General features: G+C 44.8%; 1 protein-coding gene across 4 annotated transcripts in view; it reads right to left on the reverse strand.

Annotated features, from left to right (window-relative positions):
• The window catches only part of EXOC4 (exocyst complex component 4), a 383,044-nt gene that overhangs the window by 353,913 nt on the left and 4,799 nt on the right, over positions 1-24,332 (reverse strand). For all 4 annotated transcript variants that reach the window (XM_035566622.2, XM_050708396.1, XM_035566625.2 and 1 more), the window contains exons 2-3: positions 9,716-9,905; positions 6,400-6,594 (exon numbers count right to left, since the gene is read on the reverse strand). In XM_035566622.2, the coding sequence (XP_035422515.1) occupies positions 6,400-6,594; positions 9,716-9,905 (385 nt within the window). The remainder of the gene's footprint in view (positions 1-6,399; positions 6,595-9,715; positions 9,906-24,332) is intronic.

The raw sequence follows: 24,332 nt of genomic DNA on the forward strand, positions 1-24,332 counted from the left end.
GTAATTAGTGACTTCAGTGGAAACAAAACTCTTCCACAGCAGTGCTTGGATCCCAGCACTGCAATAAGAAATGCAGGAACAAAATGAAAGACTGCTTTTACTGATTTTCATTGTTCCAGCTGAAAGAAAGGCAAACAGTAAATAAAATGCATACCAAGAACTCAGTTGCATGTTTTTAATGTCATTATTCCAAACTACTTACAGCCTCAGAAGAGAGCTCACTACACCGTACTTGTAATTGAAAGCCTCTCTTCATCCCACGCTACGGAGAGCCACAGGCAGCAGCCACATTCAAATAACAAAAATCAAATTTTCCTCAACAGGGTTACGAACACCCAACGTTTTCTGGGAATATGTCAATCACTCCAAATGCCATTGTAGAGGATTAATGCGAACAGCAGGGGCAACTGTTATCAAGAAGGACACATCCACTACGAGATGGGCAAGAAAAGGCCAAATATGCGCTTGTGTACGTGCACACCCCAGCATCCCTTCTTTGCCCCTGAGATGTTCAAGGTTTTAAGCTCCTTGTTTGACTCCCCTTTCCATAGCAAGCTAAATTCCTTGTCCTCATTCACTGTTCTCCAAGTATCCATTTCCTTTTCCTACACCACCTCGCCCTTCCAACTGCCTCAGTAGCTTTACGATCATTTTCGCACAGCATTTCTTTGTATTAAAATCTCTTCTTGTTCTGACCTTGCTCTCACACACTAGAGTGGCCCAGTTGTGTTGTAAAGCCCTGCAGTCAGAAAGAGAAAATATCCAATTTTGTGTAAAATGCTTTGGTATGCAGACATCGGGGCTGGTCAGCATCTCTAGTTTAGACTGGAATAACCCCTATATAAGGGTTAGATTTGACTGGAATAACCCTTATATAAGGGTTAGATGTCACAACAAATAAACTCAAGAAAAAATTACATATATTAACCCTATAGATCTTAACAAAGCAGCCTACAGAGCTGCACACAACACATGGTAAGGATGCAAGTGGCGAACTCTGCATGCTCTACGCATGCTCCATGAGCACAACTGAAAGCGACCTAATTTACCTGCAGCCCCATCTCCTCTTCCGTACAGCTGGAGTGAAGTTAATTGAACACAGCAACAATAATGGCCACTCACTCCACTCTGGAAACTGAACAAACTGGCAACAATGCAAATTTGCAGTAAGAACGCGGCCAGCTCTGAGCAAAGCCTGATGCTATTACTACAGAAAGTAGAACAGGAGACATACTACTCTTTCCCTCGCAGAAGGAAGCTGAAATAGAAGTCTGTTAACAGGGAAAAAAGAAAGAAAAGGAGTCACTGGAGTGTTCCCTGGCCTACTTCTTGAGAAGCAAATTACTCTCTAACTTTTTATTACTTTGGACAAAAATGCCTCGACTAAAGGAAAAGGATGTGCTCATGAGTAAAACACACACATCAGCTCCTAGCTCTGCAACATAACTAAAGTGGGATATTAAACTGAAATGAACACTAGTCAGTGGGCTTCATACTTGCTTCTTTTCACATGATGCTCTTCTTTGCTTTGTCATCCTTCTAATAAAAAAAATAAGAACTTTCAACTGGGTATGGCAGTAATCCTCACTCTTATCCTATGGATGTATTTCTGCAGCTTCACCGTGTTTTACCTAATACAATCCCGTCCTCGAAGAAAGTGTGCTCTTACAATAAGAAATCAAGTTCAGAGCAAGCGTTTCATGGTCTAACAGACTTAAGTTTTTTTTAAAAAACTCTATATACTTTGACAAAGTGATATTAGCTCATTAAAATTGCAAAGCTAGACACTTAAAAGCCAGGAAATGCAAAGAAAGTAGCCCAAGCAATTTTCATTTAATTGTATTATGATATGACCTTTAATTACTTGATTCAACAACATTTCTTCCTTCAAATGTTTTTAGCTTTTCATCTCTTAGATTATTTAAACAAATGGAAAATATTAATTCCTCCCGATGGGTGCCGCATGGGTCAACAGCAGAGCCAGAACTATTAGATCAACACCACAGACCTACATGCTACCTGAGTTAATTACGAAGCCCCTCGTCAGAACACATTGCTCTTCAATGCAGAACCTAGTGGTGAGGGAAACTGGACCCAGAACTGCTTCACCAAGCAAGAACCCTTCTGGCTGTGCCCCGTCCATCCTGCTGTGCCTTCTGCCTCCTGTTTTGGCTTGGCTATAGAGTTGTGTAGACCTTCTTGTCCGGCCTCAGAGCAGAGTAATTCAGATTCCTGCCTTCCAGCAACCAAGCTCATGCTTCCAGGCCAAGTGCCAAGCTATAACCCAGCCCCAACTTGCCTCTACCACCGGCTCTGCTCTTCTCCTTCTTCAAGACTGCACGTCACCTTCTTATGAAGCTCTTGTTGTGTCAGAATTCTTCTCAGCACCTGATCGTGTTTTGTTTAACAGAAAATGCACGTACATGTGTGCACGTGCACTCAATTGCCCCGTTAAAGTGGATTTCACTTCTAGCAATGATGTGTGTCACAAAACAGTCACTAGGGTAGTGCAAATGAACTTCTAATATCATCGTGTATTCACATTCTGTGTTCTCTCATCTTTATAGTGCATAGTCCTGTGCGTACGGCCAGTAGGGTTTGCTGTTCTGTAATTGCAGATTACACATCTTTGCACTACCCTAGACGGATAAAGCATGAGAAACAAAAAACAGCCACTTAAAATTTTTAACTTCATACAAATGTAAGCTGTCACAAAACACCTTTGCATTTTGTTCATGCTACTGGGAAAAGCTGCCATTCTTACATTAATAATTCTTCCCGGCACTGCTCAGTCATTGCACATTAGAACCAGCAGCTGGAGAGTTCTGAGTGATAATGAAACCTGTAACAAGCCATCTTCAGCCGTCTTTTCCAAACAATAAGGGAATTAAAATTTCAATTTAAATGCAGAGGTTTGAAACATGCTTCAGTGGCAAAATTACTTCAATTAATGTGAGTGGAATACAAAGAACAGACTGCAGAAATGCGATGCAGCAACCAGAAATTATGCTATTAGTGTGCTTGCATCAACCCGGCACAACGGCTGCAAAGGTCTAATTTAGACTGCACATATCACAAGGCTACAGGCAACAATATTAATCAGTGCTCCAATTTCAATGTGAGGGATACAAGCTCATTGTCAGATCACTTTGGGCTTTTTATAAGCCAGGAGCATCTGTATACCTTGAGGAGCGAAACAAAAGGACAAAGATCTATAAACACTCTGCATACCCGACAGTTTATTATTTTACAGAATATTCCTATCATAAAACAGGAGAAAGGAGTTATCCTGCAGCCAGGGAGCGATTACAGCACCACCGTCTTGCAGAGGTGCTGTTAGCAGGAGATGGCAAAAACCAATGAGCCCACAGCAATTTCTGTACGTGAAAAGGCTCCAAAGGCAGGTAGATTACTATTGCTTTATTACAGGTGCTCCTGCCTTCAAATGAAAATTGCAAGGGTAAATGAACAGTTGAAAGAGTGTGTTCAATCTCCACTTCAGTTTTCTCTGCATTCCTTGACTTAAAAAAATATCTAAACAGCGGCTTTTTGCATCACTATAATCTGATTTCTTAGAACAGATACCCCATTGTGGAGAAAAAAGCGTGGCACACTACAGAAGTTTGTACTTAGGGAGGCCTAATATTGGCTGTATATCATGGCCTTGGGCAGGCTTACCTACACACAACATTTGTGTGTATGGATGTACATGTGTATATATGTATATAACCAGCAAAAAAAATGCACACAATATATTGCAAACCGATAACCTATCATAAATGTATATTTCAAAACATTTCTGAAATATAATATATAAGAGATTAAGTATATTCCTAAATCATGTTATTTCTCTTTTTACACTTCCTATCTTATATTCCAGATAGAAATTTAATTATTTTTCTGGAACTTACCTCTGAAAACAGTTTTTACATAAAAAAAAATCACAACAAGCAACCTGTCTTTTTATGCTGATTAAAGTCAACTCCATCAGTAAAAAGAGAAAAAAACAAACTGATAACACACTAACATTTCAATCAATACCAATGTTAACATGGAGTACTATTTTTCCCCCTAAACTGAACACCCTTAACTGACTTCTCCTTCATCTCGTAATTAAAACTGTCAGACTAGCATCTCACTCTAATCTCCTGCCCCAGAAACCCGATGAAACTTTTGGCAGAACCTGACTGCAGCCAGATATGCTGCCTCAGTCCTTCCATCGCTGATCCATTTTGAGGAATTTAATGCATTTTATGGCACACTTTGTGAAGTATCATAAAATTCCACTTGATATTATAGAACAGAAATGGATATGTTGCCCATTCCAGATGACTCACAGAACATATGAAAGATATATGACAGTAGTTCGTATCTGAAGGAAAGTGAGAATTTAAGGAGAATAAGATTGAGCGTGTCCCTGGAAGATGGTTTTGAAAAGGACAAAAGGGAAGACTGTGACCACAGTACAGAAGGATGATTGCACCAGATGCATCATGAAAACAGGACGTGCGCAACAGAAAAGGACAGGAAGGTGAAGATCAGTGAAGTCAGTGAAAGTAAAGTGAAATCAGGCAAGAAAATATGACAGCAACAACAAAAATCTAGATAAGCTTACACATGCCATCAGAGGAAGGGACAAGGAGACTGACATCCAACTGCTGAATACACTTCAGAAGGAACAGAATAAGTTTTAGAAAGTCGTATTTAAAGTAAAACGAGAGAAAATGGAAAGAAGGAAATTAAAGTTATGCTTCAGGCTCTAGGAATAAGAGTGAAGAAAAAGTGAAGAGGCACAGCTAAGACTGAAGTTGTGAGAAATACAAACAACAGTAAATTGACTAAGACACTAAAAAAGAAGGTGATGAAAGGACTTTTTAAAGGCATTCTCTTAAAAAAAAAAAAAAGGAAAATGAACAGACATATCCCTTTTGCCCTCACTTCTGAATCACAGAAGTGTTGAGGCTGGCAAGGGCTTCCACTCATCTAGTCCAACCCCACTCCCCATGCAGGGTCAGCTACAGCGGGGTGCCCAGGACTGTGTCCATCCTGGTCTCAAAAATTTTCCATGGATAGAGACTCCACTACCTCTTTACAGCCTGTTCCACTGTTCAACCATCCTTGCAAGGAAAAGAAGTGTTTTCTTATGTTCAGACACAATTTACTGTATTTCAGCTTGTGCCCATTGCCTCCTATCCCATCACTGGGCAACACCAAGAAGAGTCTGGCTCTGTTTCCTCTGCACCCCCCCCATCACATATTTATAAACATTGATAAGATCTTCCTGAGGTTTCTCTTCTCCAGGCTAAGCAGTCCCTGCACTCTCAGCCTCTACTCGGAGGAGAGATGCTCCTGCCCCTTAACCATCTTTACGGCCCTTCACGGGACTTGCTCCAGTAAGTCTCTCTCTCCCCTATAGTGGGGAGCCAGAACTGGACACAGTACCCCACGTCAGGACTGAGCATCACTCCCCTTGTAAAATTTTTAGTTACTGGTAGAAGACAGTTTCAGGAAAGAAAGGACTGGAGCCTGGTTAAGAAACATGTTAAGCTTAGGAACAAGAGTAAGACAGACATTTATTATTGCAGAAGTTCAGGAAACTTGTGCCTCCAACATAAGACTGGAATTGAAAGGTATGACTGTAAAAGAGATGGAAATGAAGGGAAAAATACAAGTGAAAACAAGCTGGATGAGGAATAAGGATCAAAAGTACTGGTAAAAGACCTAGAGGAAGACAGTAAGAGGTAACAATACCTCAATGGTGAAAGACAGCCTGAGTAATGACCAAAGCTGTGAGTGTATTCTGGGAGATGTACTCCCAGAAACAGGAGGGAAACAGGACAGCTCTTCCATACCAAAAATGGTTTTGAAAAAACTGATAAGATACAAAGAAAGGAGATGATAAAGGCAGACAGTTGGGAAATCCACTTTCAAAGGAAGGACAGCCAGTGGCAATCACGTTAGCATACAGATCAGCTCAGGAGGAGACCTAAGAACGTTTAGAAAGCTCAGTAAAGAGCTGAGAGAGAAAGCTTACAGAGAAACACCAGGTTCCAAAAGCAGTAGGAAATCCTATGTGCAGACCAAATGGGTAAAGAAACAGCTGGTTATAGAAAGCATCAGTATCACGAGAAGTCGACAGGTACAGACAGCTCTGAAAGCACAAAAAGAGGAGATAATCGAACACGATCAGAGACTGTGACTTGACGTCCAGTCAAGGAGGATGAAAACAAAACCAGAAATTTCAGTACAAGAAAGCAGCAAGTGACAAAACAAGGAACTCGGTAGGGAGAAATAACAAATAAAGAAAACAAAGATGGCAGATCCGCCTGTAGACGATCTGACGGCTGACCAGTTATGTTTCTTGTGGGTACTTTCCCAGAATAAGGTACCGCATCTTACCAGCATGTCTGTTGCGTTGAGGTAGTGCTTGCTGGCCATGCACTGTTCCAGCTTCTGGGGCACTTGCTTGATGTTCTCAATCTCATCCAGCAAATTCAGGACATGTTTGTGTTCGATCCCTTCAATCCACAACTTGCGCAACTCATCCCTCTTGCAGTGCAGCAGCATCTTGCACGATAACAGATTCTCCTTCACCTACAGGCAACATGTCAAAAGATTAATTAAATCTGCCCCTGTAACTTGCGCTTGTAACACTAATCAGCCCTTTCTCACATTTACTCTATTAGGAATTCCAAAAATACCATAAGACAATAACAAGAAACAAGTTCTTTAAAATTACTGGTTATTCCTTCAGCTACAAGAAACAGGAACTGTTTTCAAAGTTAAATGTTTTTAGTACAAGTTTCCTATCACTAGTGAAAATTTAAAGGAAGTTTGATAACATGAAAAAACACAGGATCCTATTAACCGTGACCAAAGACTGATTTGTGGGTTTTCCAAAAATCAATTCAGTATTTTGGCATACAGCAAGACTCCAATTCGCAGCGAAAGCAAATAAGCCACTACTAATGTTTCTGCTGTAAACATTTTCCATCTGTCTAGTGAATCTTCTGGCATGTCTTCCCCTTTCTCCGAGTCGCACGTCCGTTTCTCGAAGCCTGATTATCCAACAGTACAACCACTTTTCTAATACCTTCAGCAATATCAAGCTTGGTTTTACAAAATACAGTTTCAGTGGAACAAATAGCTGTTAGGACGTAGCTCAGCTCAGCATTTCTACTACGTAACAATGAAAAGCACCTTGCTGGTTGCCATCCAGTTTGCTTTGGAGCCTCGTGCCATCACCTGTCAGCTGCTTCTCTAAGCGGCAAAGTCTCTTACTACTCTCACATTAGCACGCCTAATAAAAAGCATCAGGAGTTTCTCTTATCCTCCCTCCCCAGTCATATCCGCTGCCTACATCCTGTTTTCAGGTTCTCCCAATATCCCCTGATAAGGTCAGCATAACCTAACTTCGCTTGCATAATGCAAATCAATAACCACATATTAAAACGTGGAAGCAATTAACAACACAGCTTCGCACATAGCTTTCACACTCCTCTTGTTTTTGTGAGAAGTTACGAATACTCAGGGTCCAACCTTTTCTCAGGCTGAACTCTCACTGAATTACACATGAAGAGAGACTACGAGAAGTAGGCCTTTCAATTTATTTTTCAAAAATTCAGCCTTCAAAGCGCTCCAGGAGTCCTACTTCAGTTGCACGTTCTCCTACCTTGTCCATCTCAAGGCAGTTAGCATTTAGATGAGCACATCCCAAACACGTAGAGCAAAATACAAACATCTGGTAATCAGCTACACAGGACAGCCTCCATCTGGAGTTAGAGAAGACTAATAAGATCTCAATACAATAACATTATTCTTTTCAGGAAGACATTTCAGAGTGTAACACAGAAAAACTCTCAACCAACAACAAAGCTAATGTAATGTGTCCTAACTCGCTGCAAAAGCATAGGCAAACTAAAATGCACAGAGAGTTCATTTCAGGCATAATCCCTCCCTGTTCAATACCTTAATTTAAAATGTTTCACCGGCCTAGCACACCATCATCAGCGGACTGCTGCTACACAGAGCAAAACTGGGTCAGGAAAACAATTGCAGGGCTAGAAGGAATCTCACGAGACATTGCTACTCCTGTCCTTGCAAGAAAGATGATGAACTCTATCTACATTTGAGAGAAGGGGAAGGAACGAACTAGTCTTTAAGAACCGAACTCCTTCTGGCAGACCCGATTGTTTCTGCTTTATAACTCAGTTTTACAACGATAACACTTCTAAAGCTAGATTCAAAACCAAGACAAAAAGCAAGCCTTTCCCAACAGGTACCCATAAAAGAATTAACTACAGAAGGTAGATATATAGCAGGATCTGGACTATCTGTCATTTCCACGGGTCCTAATGCGAGTAAACGCCTGTGCAATCACCCACCTCCCACAAAAGTGGGAGATCAAAAGACCGATAGTGTAACACAGATTGATGACAAACCAGATCTGGGGCCTCCCATGAGATTAGGTCAAAGCTACTTCAATACATGTTGACCAAAACTAATAAGGAAACTTAAATATCAAAAGGTTCTTCACCTTTACAGTCATTCTTCTACGCTGGACCAAAAGGTCACCCCCCCATATGTTTGTTTTGACCTCTGCAAAGCTTAGTGTACTGTGTGAAAACAGGCCACCAGCTATAGCTTACTTCAAATTTAGCGCAATTGATCTGTGCTTTCAAAGTGCTGAGCTTTGTACATAAATCCTAGGGTGAACTCTTACCCTTGGAAAAGATCAGGACAGTGTCATTCTCTTTGAAAATGCTAAATGAATTTTAAAAGCCAGAAGGGTCAGTACGTAGCCCCAGAAGGGTCACAGCCTACTGCTCCTAAAGCAATGCGGTGAAAGGTTTTAAGCTGAGACCTCCCCAGAGTCAGGGGAAAAAAGAAAAAAAAAAAGAACAATTCTGGTACCTAGTTTGCAAAGTTTAGGTAAAGCAAACCACACAGGAAGTAAAAGGCAGGGCAGGAGACCAAAAAACTAATCTACTGCTGCAGTAATCAGAGCTGCAGGGGGAGAGCAGATGGAACAAGTCCACAACAAAGAGTGCCAGAGTTATTTACTGGCACACTACTGAAGTGTGAGCACTCAAAATACAGAAATACACGGGGGCACAGAGTTCATGTACGTTCACACAACAGAACTGAGTTTGGAAATAGCGCCAAAATTCATATTCTCTGAGCAAGAAGCAAGGTGATGAATCACCCAGGCTATTTAGGAGGTTGTTGGAGGCCAACGTATAAAAAAACATGAACAGATTCGATGGAAAGGTGTTAGCTTAGCAGCCTTTAGACTTCAAAAACCGATAGCAGCTTGCCCAGACAGTAAATGAACAGAGGGCACTGCAAACTTTTGCTCTTCATATCCACCTCCCATTCTGCTCTTTAATTACTTGTGCTCTCAGAGAGCAAGAAGAGATCCTATGGAAAACAAACTACCAGTAAGATAGGCTGGGACCGCTGTATTAGGACTGGATGCTGTGCTCCCAGCCACACCACAATTCATAGCTAGCAGAGCTTTCTCAGTTTAATTTTTAGTTCTGCTCAGGATGATGACGAGTAGCTGGAAGAAGGGAGAGAAATGAAAGGTTAAAACGTAAGCTCACATTGCACTAACAATAAAAAAGCAGTATGCAGGAAAAAGAGGAGTTGCACACGTTTGTACAGGTTACCAAGCAGATGAAAACAGAGCAACACACGTAACATCGGTCTTCACCTGCTTGATCTTGTTGCGCGAGTTGGTGATGCGCTCCGTGATGCTCTGGTACGTGCGGATGGCAGTGGTGAGCTCGGTGTAGTGCTGGACAATGAGCTCGTCCAAGTCCCGGTCGCATTTCTCGTAGGCTTCTTCCAGGCGGCCCTTCTCGGTCTCTCGGTCCTCAACGTCATCACTCGTAGACAGAGTCCTAAGGGCAAAAAGATGACAAAAACAGGGATAATTTGAAATTACCTGTCACTAGTCTGACACGTCTTACTAGTCTGACACATCAGTAAGTGAAGCTTATTTCTGGTAAACTCTTCTGGTAAAGAGAACGCTGCACTTCAAGGAAAAGAAGCATTGCGTTTTATTATTTCCCCAGTTTTCAGATTCTTGGGAACTTTTTTTCCTTTTACAGTGCACTACTGGATTGGCACAGTACAACATCTGAAATATATCCCAATTTATTACTTACAGAGCACTACAAAGAAGAAATTCTATTTTTGACTTGGAGACCATCGCAGCTATCAGTAAGGAACGCTCCAGCTACTACTTACTTGCCAAAGCCCACCAGGAATACCACCAGAACAGACAGAAACCCATCAAAAGCCGACCCACGCCTTCCGATGGCCGCTCTGCTTTCACACATGGCACCACTCCAGGGAAGACGTGCCACGTGCCCTTATTTCCACCACACACACCTCTTGATTTTAACCTCATCCAGCAAGAACATTTTTATTTATTTTAAAGCCGTAAACTTCGAGATTCCCATGAAGCTGTTGAAAATTTCAATTCAATCGAAATCTTGCAATTTGAAAATTGAAAATGTTGAAATCAAACTGGGCATGGGGAGGGCAAGTTTCTTGGTATCACTCCAAATTTCTCAGATTTGCACAAAGATGAGTGCAATTTTCTCTTTCTCACTCCTTTCACCTCACTCACCCCGACTTGAGACCCCTCCTGCCACCAGATCCAGCAGCCCGCACCTGCAGTAACTCGGTGGCACTACTGGAAAGGGCTAGGAGGCAGCAGCAAGCAGAAAAACACCTTCTTATTTCATACATAGCACTAAAAAAAGCCAGGTTGTGCAAAAAAGGCATCCTGAATTTTCCTCTTCCTTTATCCCTGGGACAGGTAGGTACGGTCCACAAAAGCTTTTGTCTTAAATCAGCAATACAGCACGAGAAAACTGGATATTTCGTGGTGAAAAAGAGAAAAGTCATTTAGGATCAGTTGCAGTAGTTATGACCTGAACTCTGGTGTATCACAGCCTTAAGAACCTGGGTGATGGATTCTGTAGCTCGCCTGAAAACTTCTGAACCACTTTAAAGAACTTATGAGGTCAAAATAAGGGAAACAAACAAAAAAAAAAATACAAACTCTTTTGGCTCACATGCTTGAACAACGCGAAACAAGCACAACTTTCCAAGAAGTCCTGAACGTTGACTTGCTGGAAGTGAGATGCCCTTAAAAAACAAACCCAGCAGAGCATGAAGGCCTAGAGAGCATTATTCCTTTTCAATTACAAAAGTTCAGCCCTCAGCCGAGCAGAGGCTCCATCTTCAGATGATACATGTGCTACACTAAAGAGCATTAAAAGAGTAAAACAGTAAAATAGCCACCGTTCCCAATCCCGTGGCCAGTGGGAACAAAGACACATGCCAGGAGAAATAGAAAACTGCTTGCTTTTTTTTTTTTTTTTTTAGGACTTTTTAAGCAGTTTGAGTGGAGAAGGTCAAATTTGCTTTATGGGGTATCTACAAGTGGCTCCAGTGACGTGTGGGACACATGAAGGGTTAACATCTGAGAGATTTTTCTGAATTCTCCAATCTCAGAAGCAGTAGGAGCTCAAGTGCAAAAAGCTCTTCCCAAATGAATGCAAACAAGGAACTTCACACCAGCACACAAGAAATGTTCCCTCTCCCTCAAAGGCAGCAGGGACACAGCCAAAATCTCCAGTTCGTGACCAATTCTTGCCTACAAAGAAAAACAACAGGCTGTGCCACCTACGCGAGGGCTCCATCTTTAAAAAGGGAGAAAAAAAAAGGCATTTCACAGGAGATCATCATCCCAGAAAGAGCAGCTAAAAAACTCAAGTGAGCAAGCAAATCTGCGCCGCCAGATGGAGCGGGGCACGACAGGACAGGACCACGAGGATGCCTGTCCTACCCGACTACCGAGGAGCTCAGGGGAATTTCAGCCACAATGTACAACAAAACCCCAAAAGACGACAACGCACCCAGGTGCTCTGTTTTATTTTACCCAATTCTCACACCTTTTCCCTTTCAGCCGGCAGTGGCAGAAGGGCCGAACAGACACTACAGATACTCTTTGTAGGATTTCAAGTCCCATGCTTCGTGGTCGCTGCAGAAATGGGAACGCTTTCCAGTGTTACTGCATCAAGATTCTGCTCCTTCCGATCCCGGTTGTGCATTAAATCGCATTGTCTCAAAAGTCACTGCAATTAGTCCGTACTGTATGCAAAGCGATTTAGCATCGTGCAAAAGGGACCTGGAAAGAAAGAACGATGGTGGGGTGGTTGGAAAATCAACCTGGGATTAAGAAAACTGGATTACAGCCTCTGCCCTACCACGGATACCATGGTGCTCAGAGCATCCCCAGCTCCACGTCCAAATGGAAACAGCTGCCCTGCAGCCACCGGGCTGCCCAGGCAGATCCTCGGGGCCTGGTTTCTCTTTCTTACCTGGGGAATGCACAGCACGGGCTCCTCAAACATGTGAGCTGCGGTTACATGCACTAAGCACTAGTGAGATGCTCCAAGGCTGCTGGCAAAGGTCATGCAAACACTTCAGACAAAGTAAGGTAAGAGGATGTGGCAGAAAACAAAGCTCAGCACACACAGAATGCAGAATTAAACACACGGTACTTGGGAGCTGCAGTGAAGTCTGGGTTCATGCTATAATAGGTGAAAAGAAAGGGAGTGAAAGAATGTATCTGGCAGTAAATCTCACTGCATTAAGAGCTTTTACGGATGAACACCCTTTCTTTGTGAAAAACTGCTGATTTTTGCTAAAAGACTCTTCTTCGGCATGGTCACCCCAGACACAAAGGTACCGCCTTCTTAGGAGCTGATGTATGGTTTGAGTTGGATGCTGAGGGATATCGCCTGTCCCCGTGGTTAATGAAAACATCGATCCTCTCTCACCTGCACTATGGATCGCCGGAGAATCGTGGATCACCGCAGACACCGTGCAAGCTGAACCAAATTTGCCTGCATCATCGACTAGCAAAGTTTCTGGTTTTAATTAAACTTCAAAATTCTTGACTCACCAGAGCTACTCAGGCTTTAGTAATCCACCTGCAGAAGCAGTAGTTACAGGAGCTAAAGACCATTCCACAAGGTTACGGCTACATCGCTGTAATAACCAAGGGCATCACAAGTCTTTTTTAAGGCTCCTTTTCATGTTTAATTCCTAACAACTTCCAGTCGTATCCATGCTTTCAAGCAGATTCAGACAGTGCTGCCCACTTGTTTTCGTCCTTGCAATTGACTTGAAATCGCTCTTTATAGAACGACTACTTTTTGCTAAAAGCACTAGACATCTGCACAGCCAAAACCAAGACATTTCTGAAGCCAGCAAGAAAACGTGAGGTCACAGCTGGACCCTACCTTAGAAACCACAGAACACGTTGAAAAAAGGAGAAGGCGAGTATTAAAAAAAAAAAAGAGCCCATCTGGCTGAGCACAACTCACCTCCTCGCATGCAGACTAGGCTCCAAAAACCTCAGCATTTAAGCCACCACACAGCCAGTAGTGGCATGAAAATATCAGTAATCCTTACTAAAACGAAGGGTAATGGGAAGACGGAGATCCCAAAGCCCCAGTTTGTCCACCCTGACTTCTGGAATCTCACCAGCACACATTGGGAATCTAGTCGCCAAAGTCTTTTTTGCACTTACAGTTTTCTGAAAACATGAGCACAGCAGCAGCCCAGAATCCAACGAGATGAGAACACAAAGGACTCGCTCTGCTGCTGCGTAAAACCCTACTGTGCCCACAGCCTGCGAGATGTGTGCAGCTCGGGCCTCTTCTCTCTTCAGCTGGTCTCGGAAGCACAACTAAACAGCAAAGGCGCCGCCGCTGCTCTCTGCTGAGGTCACGGGTTCAGTTTGGAAAAGGAAAGGCTGACAGGAGACGTGCATCTGATGCTTGCAGGAATCAGAAAGGAGGTGAATAATGTAAATGCAGAACAACTTTTTACTAAGTCATGTACTACTGGCTTGGTGAAACTCTCAGGAAATCAGTTTAAAAAGCCATAAAGCAGGCGTGTTTACGCCACAAGTAGTGAACTCCTGAATCCTGCTGCACGAGTCTCACAGCATCAGCAGGTTTCAAAGGAGGATCTAAGCGTTGCTTACAGACAACAGGGCAAAAAACAGATACTGAAGGAAACCAGCTGGAACACATCCTCCCACACCCCTAGCCCTACATTTGGGCACCAGGGAAACAGGAGGGGCACCGGACAGCACAGGGTGGCCACGTGGGTGACCCACGTCTCCTCACTAACCTTTTGCATTGCCACTACAGGACACAAACCCTTAACCTGCCTCAACAGAGCACTGAACTTGTTCTTATCCTCTGGAAAGCTCCCGTAATTTAGACTGCCTAAAGCTGGGAGATGTTTTGGAGGTGCTGGAGGTGATGTTTCCTGACTCCTGTGCGTGCACGCTGGGTGCCAGGGCAGGGCACCCTCCACCTTACCAGGGTATCTCAGCACCCAAATCTGCACAAAGACGAGACAACAGCGATCCACTCTTGCCAAGTCCCAGGTTAAACCAAAGTGCTATCACAGAGCAGGAGGGGGAAGAAGGGAAGAGTTACAGATGTTGGTGAAGCCCTGCTGTGTGCGCACGCCCCAGGGATGCACTCACCAAGGACACGACCCTATTAAGAGGCTGTCACGCGCTTCTCCAGGCTGCGATCCTAACCTGCGAGGGTGCTGCCTGAGTGGAACTCGATGGAAGATTCAGGCTCCATCAGCTGCCACGTTCCAGGATTTCCAGCTGGCTCCGTCGGACCGCAGCACCTGGGAAATCTGCCCGGAATTAACACCTGTACTGGGAACCTCCTGTCTCCTTTGATTACCTGCTTTGGGAAAATATTGTGGAAGGAAGCACCACCAAAAATACCCTACTCATCACTTTGACCAGAAAATTTACCTGCATCCAGGGCCCCTTCCTCCTTTCTAGTTTATGAAAGGGACCACTTATTATGCCTGAAGGGATACATAACTCCACACTAAGCAAGTAAATTAAACCTAACAGTTCTCTGCGCTCACGTGAGCTTGCCCTCGATACCTGCAGATGATTTTTTCATAAATAGAATAAAATACAAACCATAACCCAAAGCTAAAAGGAGAAGAGCACCAGAGACTGCTTTTTCATTTACAGTACTGAAAGTCCGTGAAGTTTCAGAAACGTTAAGGTTTTGGTTTTAGGACTTGGTTATTTCCTGTCATTACAAGCATCTAGATTAGCGGCTGGGGAACAGAAAAGCAGCACACGTGTGATCCACCCCGTGATCGTGTACTCAAGAACCATCAAAGAGCACGTAGGGAAAAGCAAAGGACACATTTTTTAGGATACGAACAGCAATATATAAATAAGCTGAAATAAAGCTGGTTTGAGCCACAACGTCAGACACAAGCATGCCATAAAACTGAAAATGCTTCCTCTTGATTTTTTTTTTTTTAAATCGTATTACACTTTTCCCAGGTAACAACTTACGTTTTTGTCCACCGTGGCCGCAAGATACAAATTTCCGCAGCGTTTTTTAAAGGAGCACGACTGCTTTCAACCGCCTACAGCCACCAGCAAGACCTTTCTGCTCATGTTCTTCTCAAGTTCCTACATCAATCTGCTGAGCCTTCGTTTCACCTACTTCAACCAAAACTACCTCACACCCCCTTCTCTCTACTCCAGTAATTCATTACCGTGCATTTTTCTCCTTAAGAGCCACAACGTTGAATCCTTGAAGCCTAGCAGCACCTCTAACTACAGAAAGGCACCGCGTCACTTTGAATCTGAGAAATTACTCTGTGCACCTGAATTTCCTGAGCCCCTTGGTACGGGAGCCATTTCTTTTTCTTGCTCTGCACAGCAAAGAGCAAAGCGAGGAATACTTAATATTCTTGAGATTATACAGGTTCCTGCTAACGCTGCAAAAAAAGTAAGCCAAGGGCATCTTTGCTTGTTTCAGTTCGATTAAAATGTGTGGTAAGGAAGAAGAAAAGTCAACACGCTGTTTGCCAAATAGAAAGGATCAAAATTGTTTGGGAAGGGAACTCTGCAGAAAGAACTTTGAAGGGGGAATTACAAAACAGGACAGGATTATGAAACGGTGATAAATATACATTAGCTTTTCAGAACTCCTTGAAAAGCAAAAGCTTTCAAACCATGTCACGAACAGAAGAAACGCCAGCCTAGATACCGAGTACGTACAGGTTACGAACTCGGCGAGGATCTCCAGAAGGGTTCCCTCATCACTTCAGTTGTTTTTTCATTTCCATTTTTCTAAATGAGAATCCGCCTCTCCTGTAAAATACCTGCAATTTGTACTTGGCAGCTGGATGGCTGCATATGCCTGTCTCATTAGCAAGAGCTCAACAGGATTAGAATAATTCCAACTGGATGTTCGTCTGCTAAGAGCCGTTTTTATGCTACGGTAAAACAGAAATTCATTGAGCCAAATCTCATTGACTTTTGATTTTACATAGTTAAAATACAGATTACACTAATGCAAAATGCTTAATTCACTGGAGTCGCTTCCACCTACGGAAGAGAGGATAGAGGAGAAGATCAGACACAATCCCAAAGACGTTTTATCATGGGATGTACAACACGTTTCCTACAAGAAAGAAGCGAACCTTGCTACTTCCCCCGAGGTCACTGAATTTACACTGGAATTAGATTAATAAAAAAAAAATCCATTGGGACTATTCATTTCAGCGGACTTTGATCTTCATATCACAAGCATTTTTCATCTCTGCTTTCCAGCATCCAACTCAAATAACCAGAGCAGGTGGAAAGGCTTCCAGAGGAGTCCTGACGCACCGTCACTCGGCGAGACGCCTGAAGCTTGACGCTGCTTGCTGCAGCAGCTCCGCATCAGACGGGAACATCTCCCTTCCAACAGTAAATACAGAAGAAAACGCATTCGCACTAATCAGATGCAATTGCCAGCTCCACCGTTTGTACGAGAGACTGGACCGTTCTGGAAAGCTGAACGCAGGAACCCCGCAGCTCCAGAAGAGCCCTGCTCCTTCCTCGGCACCGCGGATGAAGGAACAAGCGTCTCCGACACGCTGGGACCACGAGGACCCGCAGTACGTTTGAACCCACCTTTTACCTGTTGCTTCCAGCAATGCAACAGACTGCAGTCATCAAAAGCTGGACGGCAGTCCAGAAGGCTGGCAGGCAGGGTTTCTGACCTAGGTACGCTCCCCAGAACCACTCCGCGTGGTGCTTACCAGCGGTTGCAAAGCCCACCTGGTTCATTAGAACTGTTTTTTCCTCCACCACCTTCAAAGTTTCTGCTTTTTCACCCCGAGCTAGAAAATGAAATACTTTTGCTACTAAAGCACTGAAGAGCTTTGAGAAAGACACTCATTTTTGTGATGCAGAAAATACTGCAGTCTATAATCTTATTTACAGTGGTTAAGTATATACCATGCTTTGAAAACACACCATATTAAGCAGGGGTAAAAGAGACCTCCTTTAAGATTAACGTAATTAGCCCGGCCCCAGCGGCACACACTAGCACCAGACACCTCCACCCAAAGCACAACAAGTTATTCTCACGCTGCAGACTTCGTGCTGGCTATTTCTTCGTGCTTTTTAAAGACATACCCGAGCCGCGCAGGTGCCTGGGCTGCACAACTTCCACGCTATCTCACCTCTTCTGTAAGTCTCCTACAGCGCGATGCGTCAATTGGAGGAGGAAGGAGAAGAAGAAGGGGCTTGCAAACTTCCCAACATTCAAACCCTGCGAGAAACTCGACGCAGCTTTACGATGTAAAAGCCCAGAAAATAAGCCAGTTTCTTCCCAAGCTAATAAATCCCTTGTGTTGCTGTGAAATGAAAGAGCACGAGGTTTGCTAAGCTCTCCAGCAGCAGCAGCAAACAAACGGGGCTGTCCTACACGTCGCGGGGCCCAACAGGTACCTACAGGAGGACAGAAACACTACAGAGACGATCAGCTACAGAACTATGAAACAATTCACCTCCCTTATTTCTGAGCTGCAAATACCTCATTTCTGAGCTCCAGCCCCAAAGCAGGGGTGCACACCACGGCTCCCAGCACCCCAGCGAGCACACTGCACACAAACGAGTGTTTATTTTGTGAAACACCCGTGTTCCCCCACCGTGCACGGCTTCTCTGCGCCAAACTACTCCAAAATAAGCCTCGATGTGAATGAAATGGACGCGGAAACACGTACAGCGAGTACTGAAATACTTCAGATCGCTGCTCGCCTTCCTTTCGACAGGATACACGACCAGTTAGTGCACTCCAACAGCACTGAACTTCATATTCCTGCTTGACAACGAAGATTTAGTTTCAGCTTACATCCCCACATGTGAGTGAGCGAGCCTCATTCTGAAGCACGAGGCAACCATCTGTGCTCTGTTACCCCCCATTGTACTCTACAGAGACCACTAACACAGGTCAGTGAGAGATATCCCCAAATTCCTCACCTCCAAACGCCCAGGCCCCTTGCTTCGGCACAAGCTCTTCATCTTCTGAGCCCAAATTCAGGGGGTGATCCACCCACCCTTGCTGCAGCTTCCTCTGCTAGAGCGTTTTTTTTCCTTAAATCCCGCATTTAGCCATCCCCCTGTTTTGCACCGCTGCAAACAGAAGTTCACGTTAACCTTTCAGACCACTCATTCGCAGGCCCAGGCAGCAATCTCAAAGTTACAGCTCCAGCAGCAATCAGATCTGGGACTCCACACGAATTTCTGTTCACACTGATCAGTCTCCTGCTCCCCTACAAGCTCTGCCTTACCAGGAGCTTTGCTCTGCTTTCAAGGGGGGGGGGGAATTTCTTTTGCCAGCCCACTGCCAGCTTCCTACCCGCCCAGTAAAACACTGACAGAATTCGATTAAGCGTCAATTTTAGGAGCAAACTGTTAATGCTAATGAATAATAACTGCTTCATTCCTGCAAACTTGCTTTCCCTGATGCCTCCAGCTAGGCTGGGTGGACAAACTGCCTGCCTATTTTACCCACCCTAAAGCCAGCCCTGTTAAGTATGATTACTGCTAAGCTACGGATAGTAAACTGAGTCTTCAGCAGCAATTTCTTGGCTGGAGAATTTGTTCCACAGGAAGACCATGGCAGTAACTGTACGGGGGCATTACGCTCCTCTAGTTGGCTTTCTTTTTTATTAAATGAAAGCGGAAGGACAGATGCTGGGTGTGCAAGCACGCGCTGCAGAGCATTAATGAAAAGCTGGCACCTGCAACACGCCGGGCAGCTCTCGTGGGGAGCTCCGAGGTTTATTTAAGAGGAGAGAACAGCTCGGTCCCTGCAGCCGCTGACCGCCGCTGCAGGTTTTCAGTATCTGGGCATCCCTGTAGAACCCCCTACTTCCTGTGCCCCCCGAAATCGGATCAGACACATGCAAACGTTTGGATTAAAAGATGGAAAGAGTACCGCGCGATGCACAGGTACGGTCTGGAAATCTGGGAGCAATGTCCCATCACGTCTGGATCAAGTTTCTTTAAAAGTGCAATTCACTTGCCTTCACTCAGCGCTGCTTATTCACACGAAAACACTCATTAAAGACGGTGGGAAACACCGCCGAGCAAGGCGAGCAGAACAAATTTAAATATTTCTCACCTGATCGAGAAAAAATGAACATTTTAGCGAAGCGTAATCGGACGGAGTGCTGCATCACCCGGGGGGAGCAAACAAAGCTCCAACTTTCACAGCAACCCCCAGTAAATTTTCTGCCACCTGTCTCTGTATGGCTCCGCGCTGGATCTCATGCCTTGGTAAGCCTTCCACTTCCTCGCCTTCAAACACTTTTGAAGCCACGATGACACAGAGAGCTTGGGGTATCATCTGCACGCAACCCAGCTCAGAGCTTGTCCTGGCGAAAGGCTCTGCTCAGAAGCGTGCCCAGCGTACCTGGGCCCTTCGCTTCGTCACCTTCTTCTCCAGCAAAAACAAAGCCAGGAACTGTTCAACACAAGAAGCCTCTGAGGCGCGTGCTGCAGCCCTGGGCAAAATCCGGAGTTGAAGGGATGCAGCGTGGGCCACCCCTTCCAAAGGAACTGGGCGAGGCTTTCAGTGTTTGACAGCTTGGGTAAGTTACTTGGGACAATAATTCTCTCTGCACATCTTAGAAATTTGCAGATAAAGAGTGGCAGGTGCCACGGACCAGTAATACACAAACCCTCCTGAATATGTTTAGCCATAGACACCTGCATCATTCTGGACGATGAAATGAATCGTACGGCGCTGAGATCATCGAAACACCCTTCAGGAAGGAAATATAGAGCAAGGGATTTATTTATTTTTTTTCTTTTTACACCATACCAAGGACCTAAAAACACAAATCAGAACACAATAAGCCTCGATAACACGCAGGGACAAAAGAAAAAAAATCGAAACACGGCCTTCACCAACACAATTTTTGACCAACAAAGCACTTCTGGAGTTAAACGAGGGAAGCAGTTGCTGGAAGCAACAAATAATCATTTCAGCAGAGCGCTGTGGATGTCTAGGAAGACCAGTCTCCTCTCTGCAGGAAATGGCTGCAGCGTGCCAAGGAGACTTCACTATTAAAAGGAAAAAAAAAAAGGAGAGTAGAAAGAAGCCCATTAGAATCTAGTTACTTCTCACAAGGCGTCTCTTGCTGATGACTGTGGCCACAAACCAATTACAGCATTTGCTTTATTCCCGTGGTTTAAGCCACTGGGCTCGTTAGCAGACAGTTACACTCACTAACACCTGCAGGCCAGCCCCACCGAGGCACCGAGCAGCCCCACAGACCGACAGCCCGGGCTCTTTGCGGGAGGAAATCCGACAGACAGCAAACAACAGCAGGTGAGTAAGAGATAAGAGGTCAGGATGCGCTGGAAAGGGGGAAAAAAAACGCAAGATGAGAGCTGTCCAGCAGATGCCGTGGTAACTAGACCCTTCTCGGGCAATGTCGAGCTGTAAATTATCAGGGGATTGAGGCAGCAGCAGGCTCGCAGTGCAGGTTGTTGGGAGGATCAAGCACTGGCTTCGCAGACGTGTGGAAGACGCACACAAGTGCTCTGCAAGAAGGACTTGAGGGCAGAATGCACTAATTTGTTCCTACCTCGTCCTCGCCCAGAACACAGCTAGCTGTAGTAGGGAGCAGAACACGGCAGAGGGGTCTGATGGTGATAATTTCAAGGACCATTCCTTGAATTTCAAGGGATTATTTCCAGGATAATCTCCTGACGACGCCAAGCAACACCGAAGACCAAACATGCCTTTTGAAGATGCCACCACGAAACTCCCTGTAAACTCTGAGCTAATCAGAACAAAACACGTGAGGAAACACAACGAAATCCGGTCCGTTCTGAAAATCCGTTCCCCCTTGTTTTTATGGGCGTACAGAACAGAAAAACAAAAATGCTGCATGGGGAAAGAGCCCAGCAGGGCATTCCCCTCCTGCCTGCCGTGCCACAGCCCGCGGGCCGCCCCGCGACACCCCCCACGTGGCTGTATTTCTACAGGGCACGACGAAAACAGGTTGTATGGCACCCCGGGACAAGCACGACCGTCCAGCAGCCCGCTGCCCGCGCCGCTCTGCACATTTCCAGACGCTCATTAAACCAGGAGCACTTATTTGAATTTTATAATTGAAAACTGTTGTCTTAAAAGACGAGTCCCAAGTGGGGCGATCTACAGCTTCCAGCACTATTTAACCTCAAAACACACAACCTGATAAGACGTGTTGCGAAACCCCTGCAGAGGCACTGCAAGAAGTTGTTTCAGTACGAAACAAAAACCAGCCTGGTATGCTCTGGGAAGGAGAAAAACAATCCAAAAGGTATTTAAGAATTCAACTCTGTAGCAACACGCTAAATGCTTTCTCGTCGTTTTCACAGGTAAGTTGACTGCTCCTAAGAAATTCTGGATTTGAAGAAGGGAATCAAAGCGTTCAGGAGATTTAAAAAAAAAAAAAAATTCCCTTCAAGACACAAATGAGGTGCTGGAAAGAAGGTAGCCAAAAATTGTACTGTGCAGGTCAACAGGTATGGAAAATGGGCTATTGTTGTAAATTGGCTACCACATTATAATGGATCTTTCCCTCAGAAAAAAATTAAAAGTGAAACCCAGAGGCCAGCACAGTCCAAGCGCAGTGCTGGGTGGGTTTCCAGCCTCCACACACAGATCCCTGTCGTGCAAACAGAGAAGGAGCTCGCTCCTTCGCTGCGAGGCAACGCAGAGCTGAGCCTCTTCAAAAGGCTGTTAAACACAGAAAGCAAACAGAGCATTATAAAACATATTCCTCCTCCGCTTACATCCTATTAATCTTTCATGCTGCTTACACAGTTGGTTAGAGCATTTTCGACAGAAATTGATCATCTTTTATCAGCGAGGACTTGCGTATTTACACGCCAGAGCTGCGGCGCAAAGGCTGAGCAGCTGCAGCCCCCTAAGTAAATATCATCAGGACTTTCTTTATTTTGCTAAATTAACCAGCCTTTAATCAAATTTCCCCAGGCCAGTGCAAACAATGCGGGTATAGTTAGTGATCAGCTGATTTCTGGAGAACAAGAAAAAAAAGGCAAAGGGGGAAAAAAGACTGCAGACACTTGGGATGACAACTCGAGGAGAAGTCACACACTTTCACGTCTCCAGCAGCGGTACCTTAGTACAAAAAATGTTTCCCACCCAGGCAAAACCCTACCAGCACCACCCGCGCACCATTTCCCACCTTGCAGAGGTGACGCAGGCAGCCACAAAATCCAGTTACGCTGCCAGGGATGAGCTGAGTGACGCAGCTACTGCTCCGCTGGGAGCGCAGGTACTAATTTCCTACCTTTTATTGCAACTGCCCTACGACCCCAAAACTCAGCACCGCTATCAGGTGAATCACCAGCTCCCGGGAGAAAAAACAAGTCCCAAGCACCAGCGTGGTCAAATCTGCAGGAGTGCAAGCTGTGCAACGCTGTCTCGACCTGGAGGACGAAGAGGTGAGTGTTTCCGAGCTGCCAGCCTCCCCGTGCCACGGATCTGTCCTTGCGACCACCCGGCAGCGGAAGGGCAGCCCCGCACCCATCAGCAAATTGATGGCTTTGGAAATTTCACCTTTAACTTGGAGGTTTCAGTACCGCCCTGGAAGGAAGGGTTGTCGGAGGCGATGTCTTTGAAAGAGGAGAAGCCACAGGACTCGCAACCGTTTATTAACAAAACCACCCATTCCTGCTTCCCTGTTTTTTATGGGCAGGCCCAGCCCCAGCTCCGCACGGGGCGGTCCCTAAAGCTAAAACACAGCCTGCAAGGCCACGCACCTTGAGCTTCCCATGGCACGGCCACACCTGCATACGCTGGGCACCCCAACCTGCTGTTAAACATAACCAAAACGTATTAAACATAACCAAAACGTATTAAACATAACCAAGCAGCTGCGCCCAGCCCCACACTTGCCACGCGCACACCGCACGCAAGTGTCCCAAGACCACTCCAGGAAAATTTATCGTTTAGGACCACATTCTGCCACACGCAATTTGTTCCCAGTGCGTTTGTGAGCCACTTATCTTGTGGAACTACTGCTTTCGTAACGTTGGAAAACACTATTAGCAATAAAAGCGGTTTTAAGAGACCGTTACCGTCCACACAGATCGGAATAACTTGGCTTTATTTCTCGTAGCAGCTATTTCCCAGCTGTACGAGCGAGGGCATCAGCTGTACATCCATCTTTCCCACTCTACATCACAAACTGGGATATCGCTTCTATTGCCTTCGACGGAACGAGGAGACCAAACGCCAGGTCATTAGGAGGAAGCCATTTAACGAAGCTCACTGTAAACGTAATGAAAATAACGGCCAGAAACCACTAAAAGGGAAAAGAAGAATTTCGCCTGTGAAAAAACAAAATATGTTCACGGGTTTCGCCTGCAATTTCAACTCCTGCAGACACGAAAGTAGGAAACGCACTACGTCTTGCCTCACTTTTACTTCTCCTTGACATCTGTCACGTGTGTTTGCCTGCGTGAACGCTTCGCTAAAAGATTTCAATAAGGTCTTACGGAGTCACTGCGAAAGTTTGTTTTCTCCCAATTAAAGCAGCTATTAAAGGCCAGCTTTAAAAAAAAAAAGAGCAATTGGAAGGAGAAACGCCGAGCAATAAATAAAAGGCAGACATTCACCAATTAAAAGTCTGACAAGATCTTTCAGAAAAAAACCTAGCATTCGCTAAATGCCAGGTTGCTTGTTTCAGACTGCAAAAGCTGCTTCAAGCAGCTCCGAACAAAACAAAAGGTTAAGAAAAATCAATATACATACACGTGTTTGTCCTCGGAGAGATTAATACACATATTCCCTTGGTTGTCCTCGAGCAGACGAACGGAATTTCCTCCATTCTTTGCACTGCTTTTTAAAAAGGCAGCGTGAAAGCCCACGTGC

Source organism: Cygnus atratus, chromosome 1 (assembly GCF_013377495.2).
Source record: "Cygnus atratus isolate AKBS03 ecotype Queensland, Australia chromosome 1, CAtr_DNAZoo_HiC_assembly, whole genome shotgun sequence".
NCBI classification, from domain to species: Eukaryota; Metazoa; Chordata; class Aves; order Anseriformes; family Anatidae; genus Cygnus; species Cygnus atratus.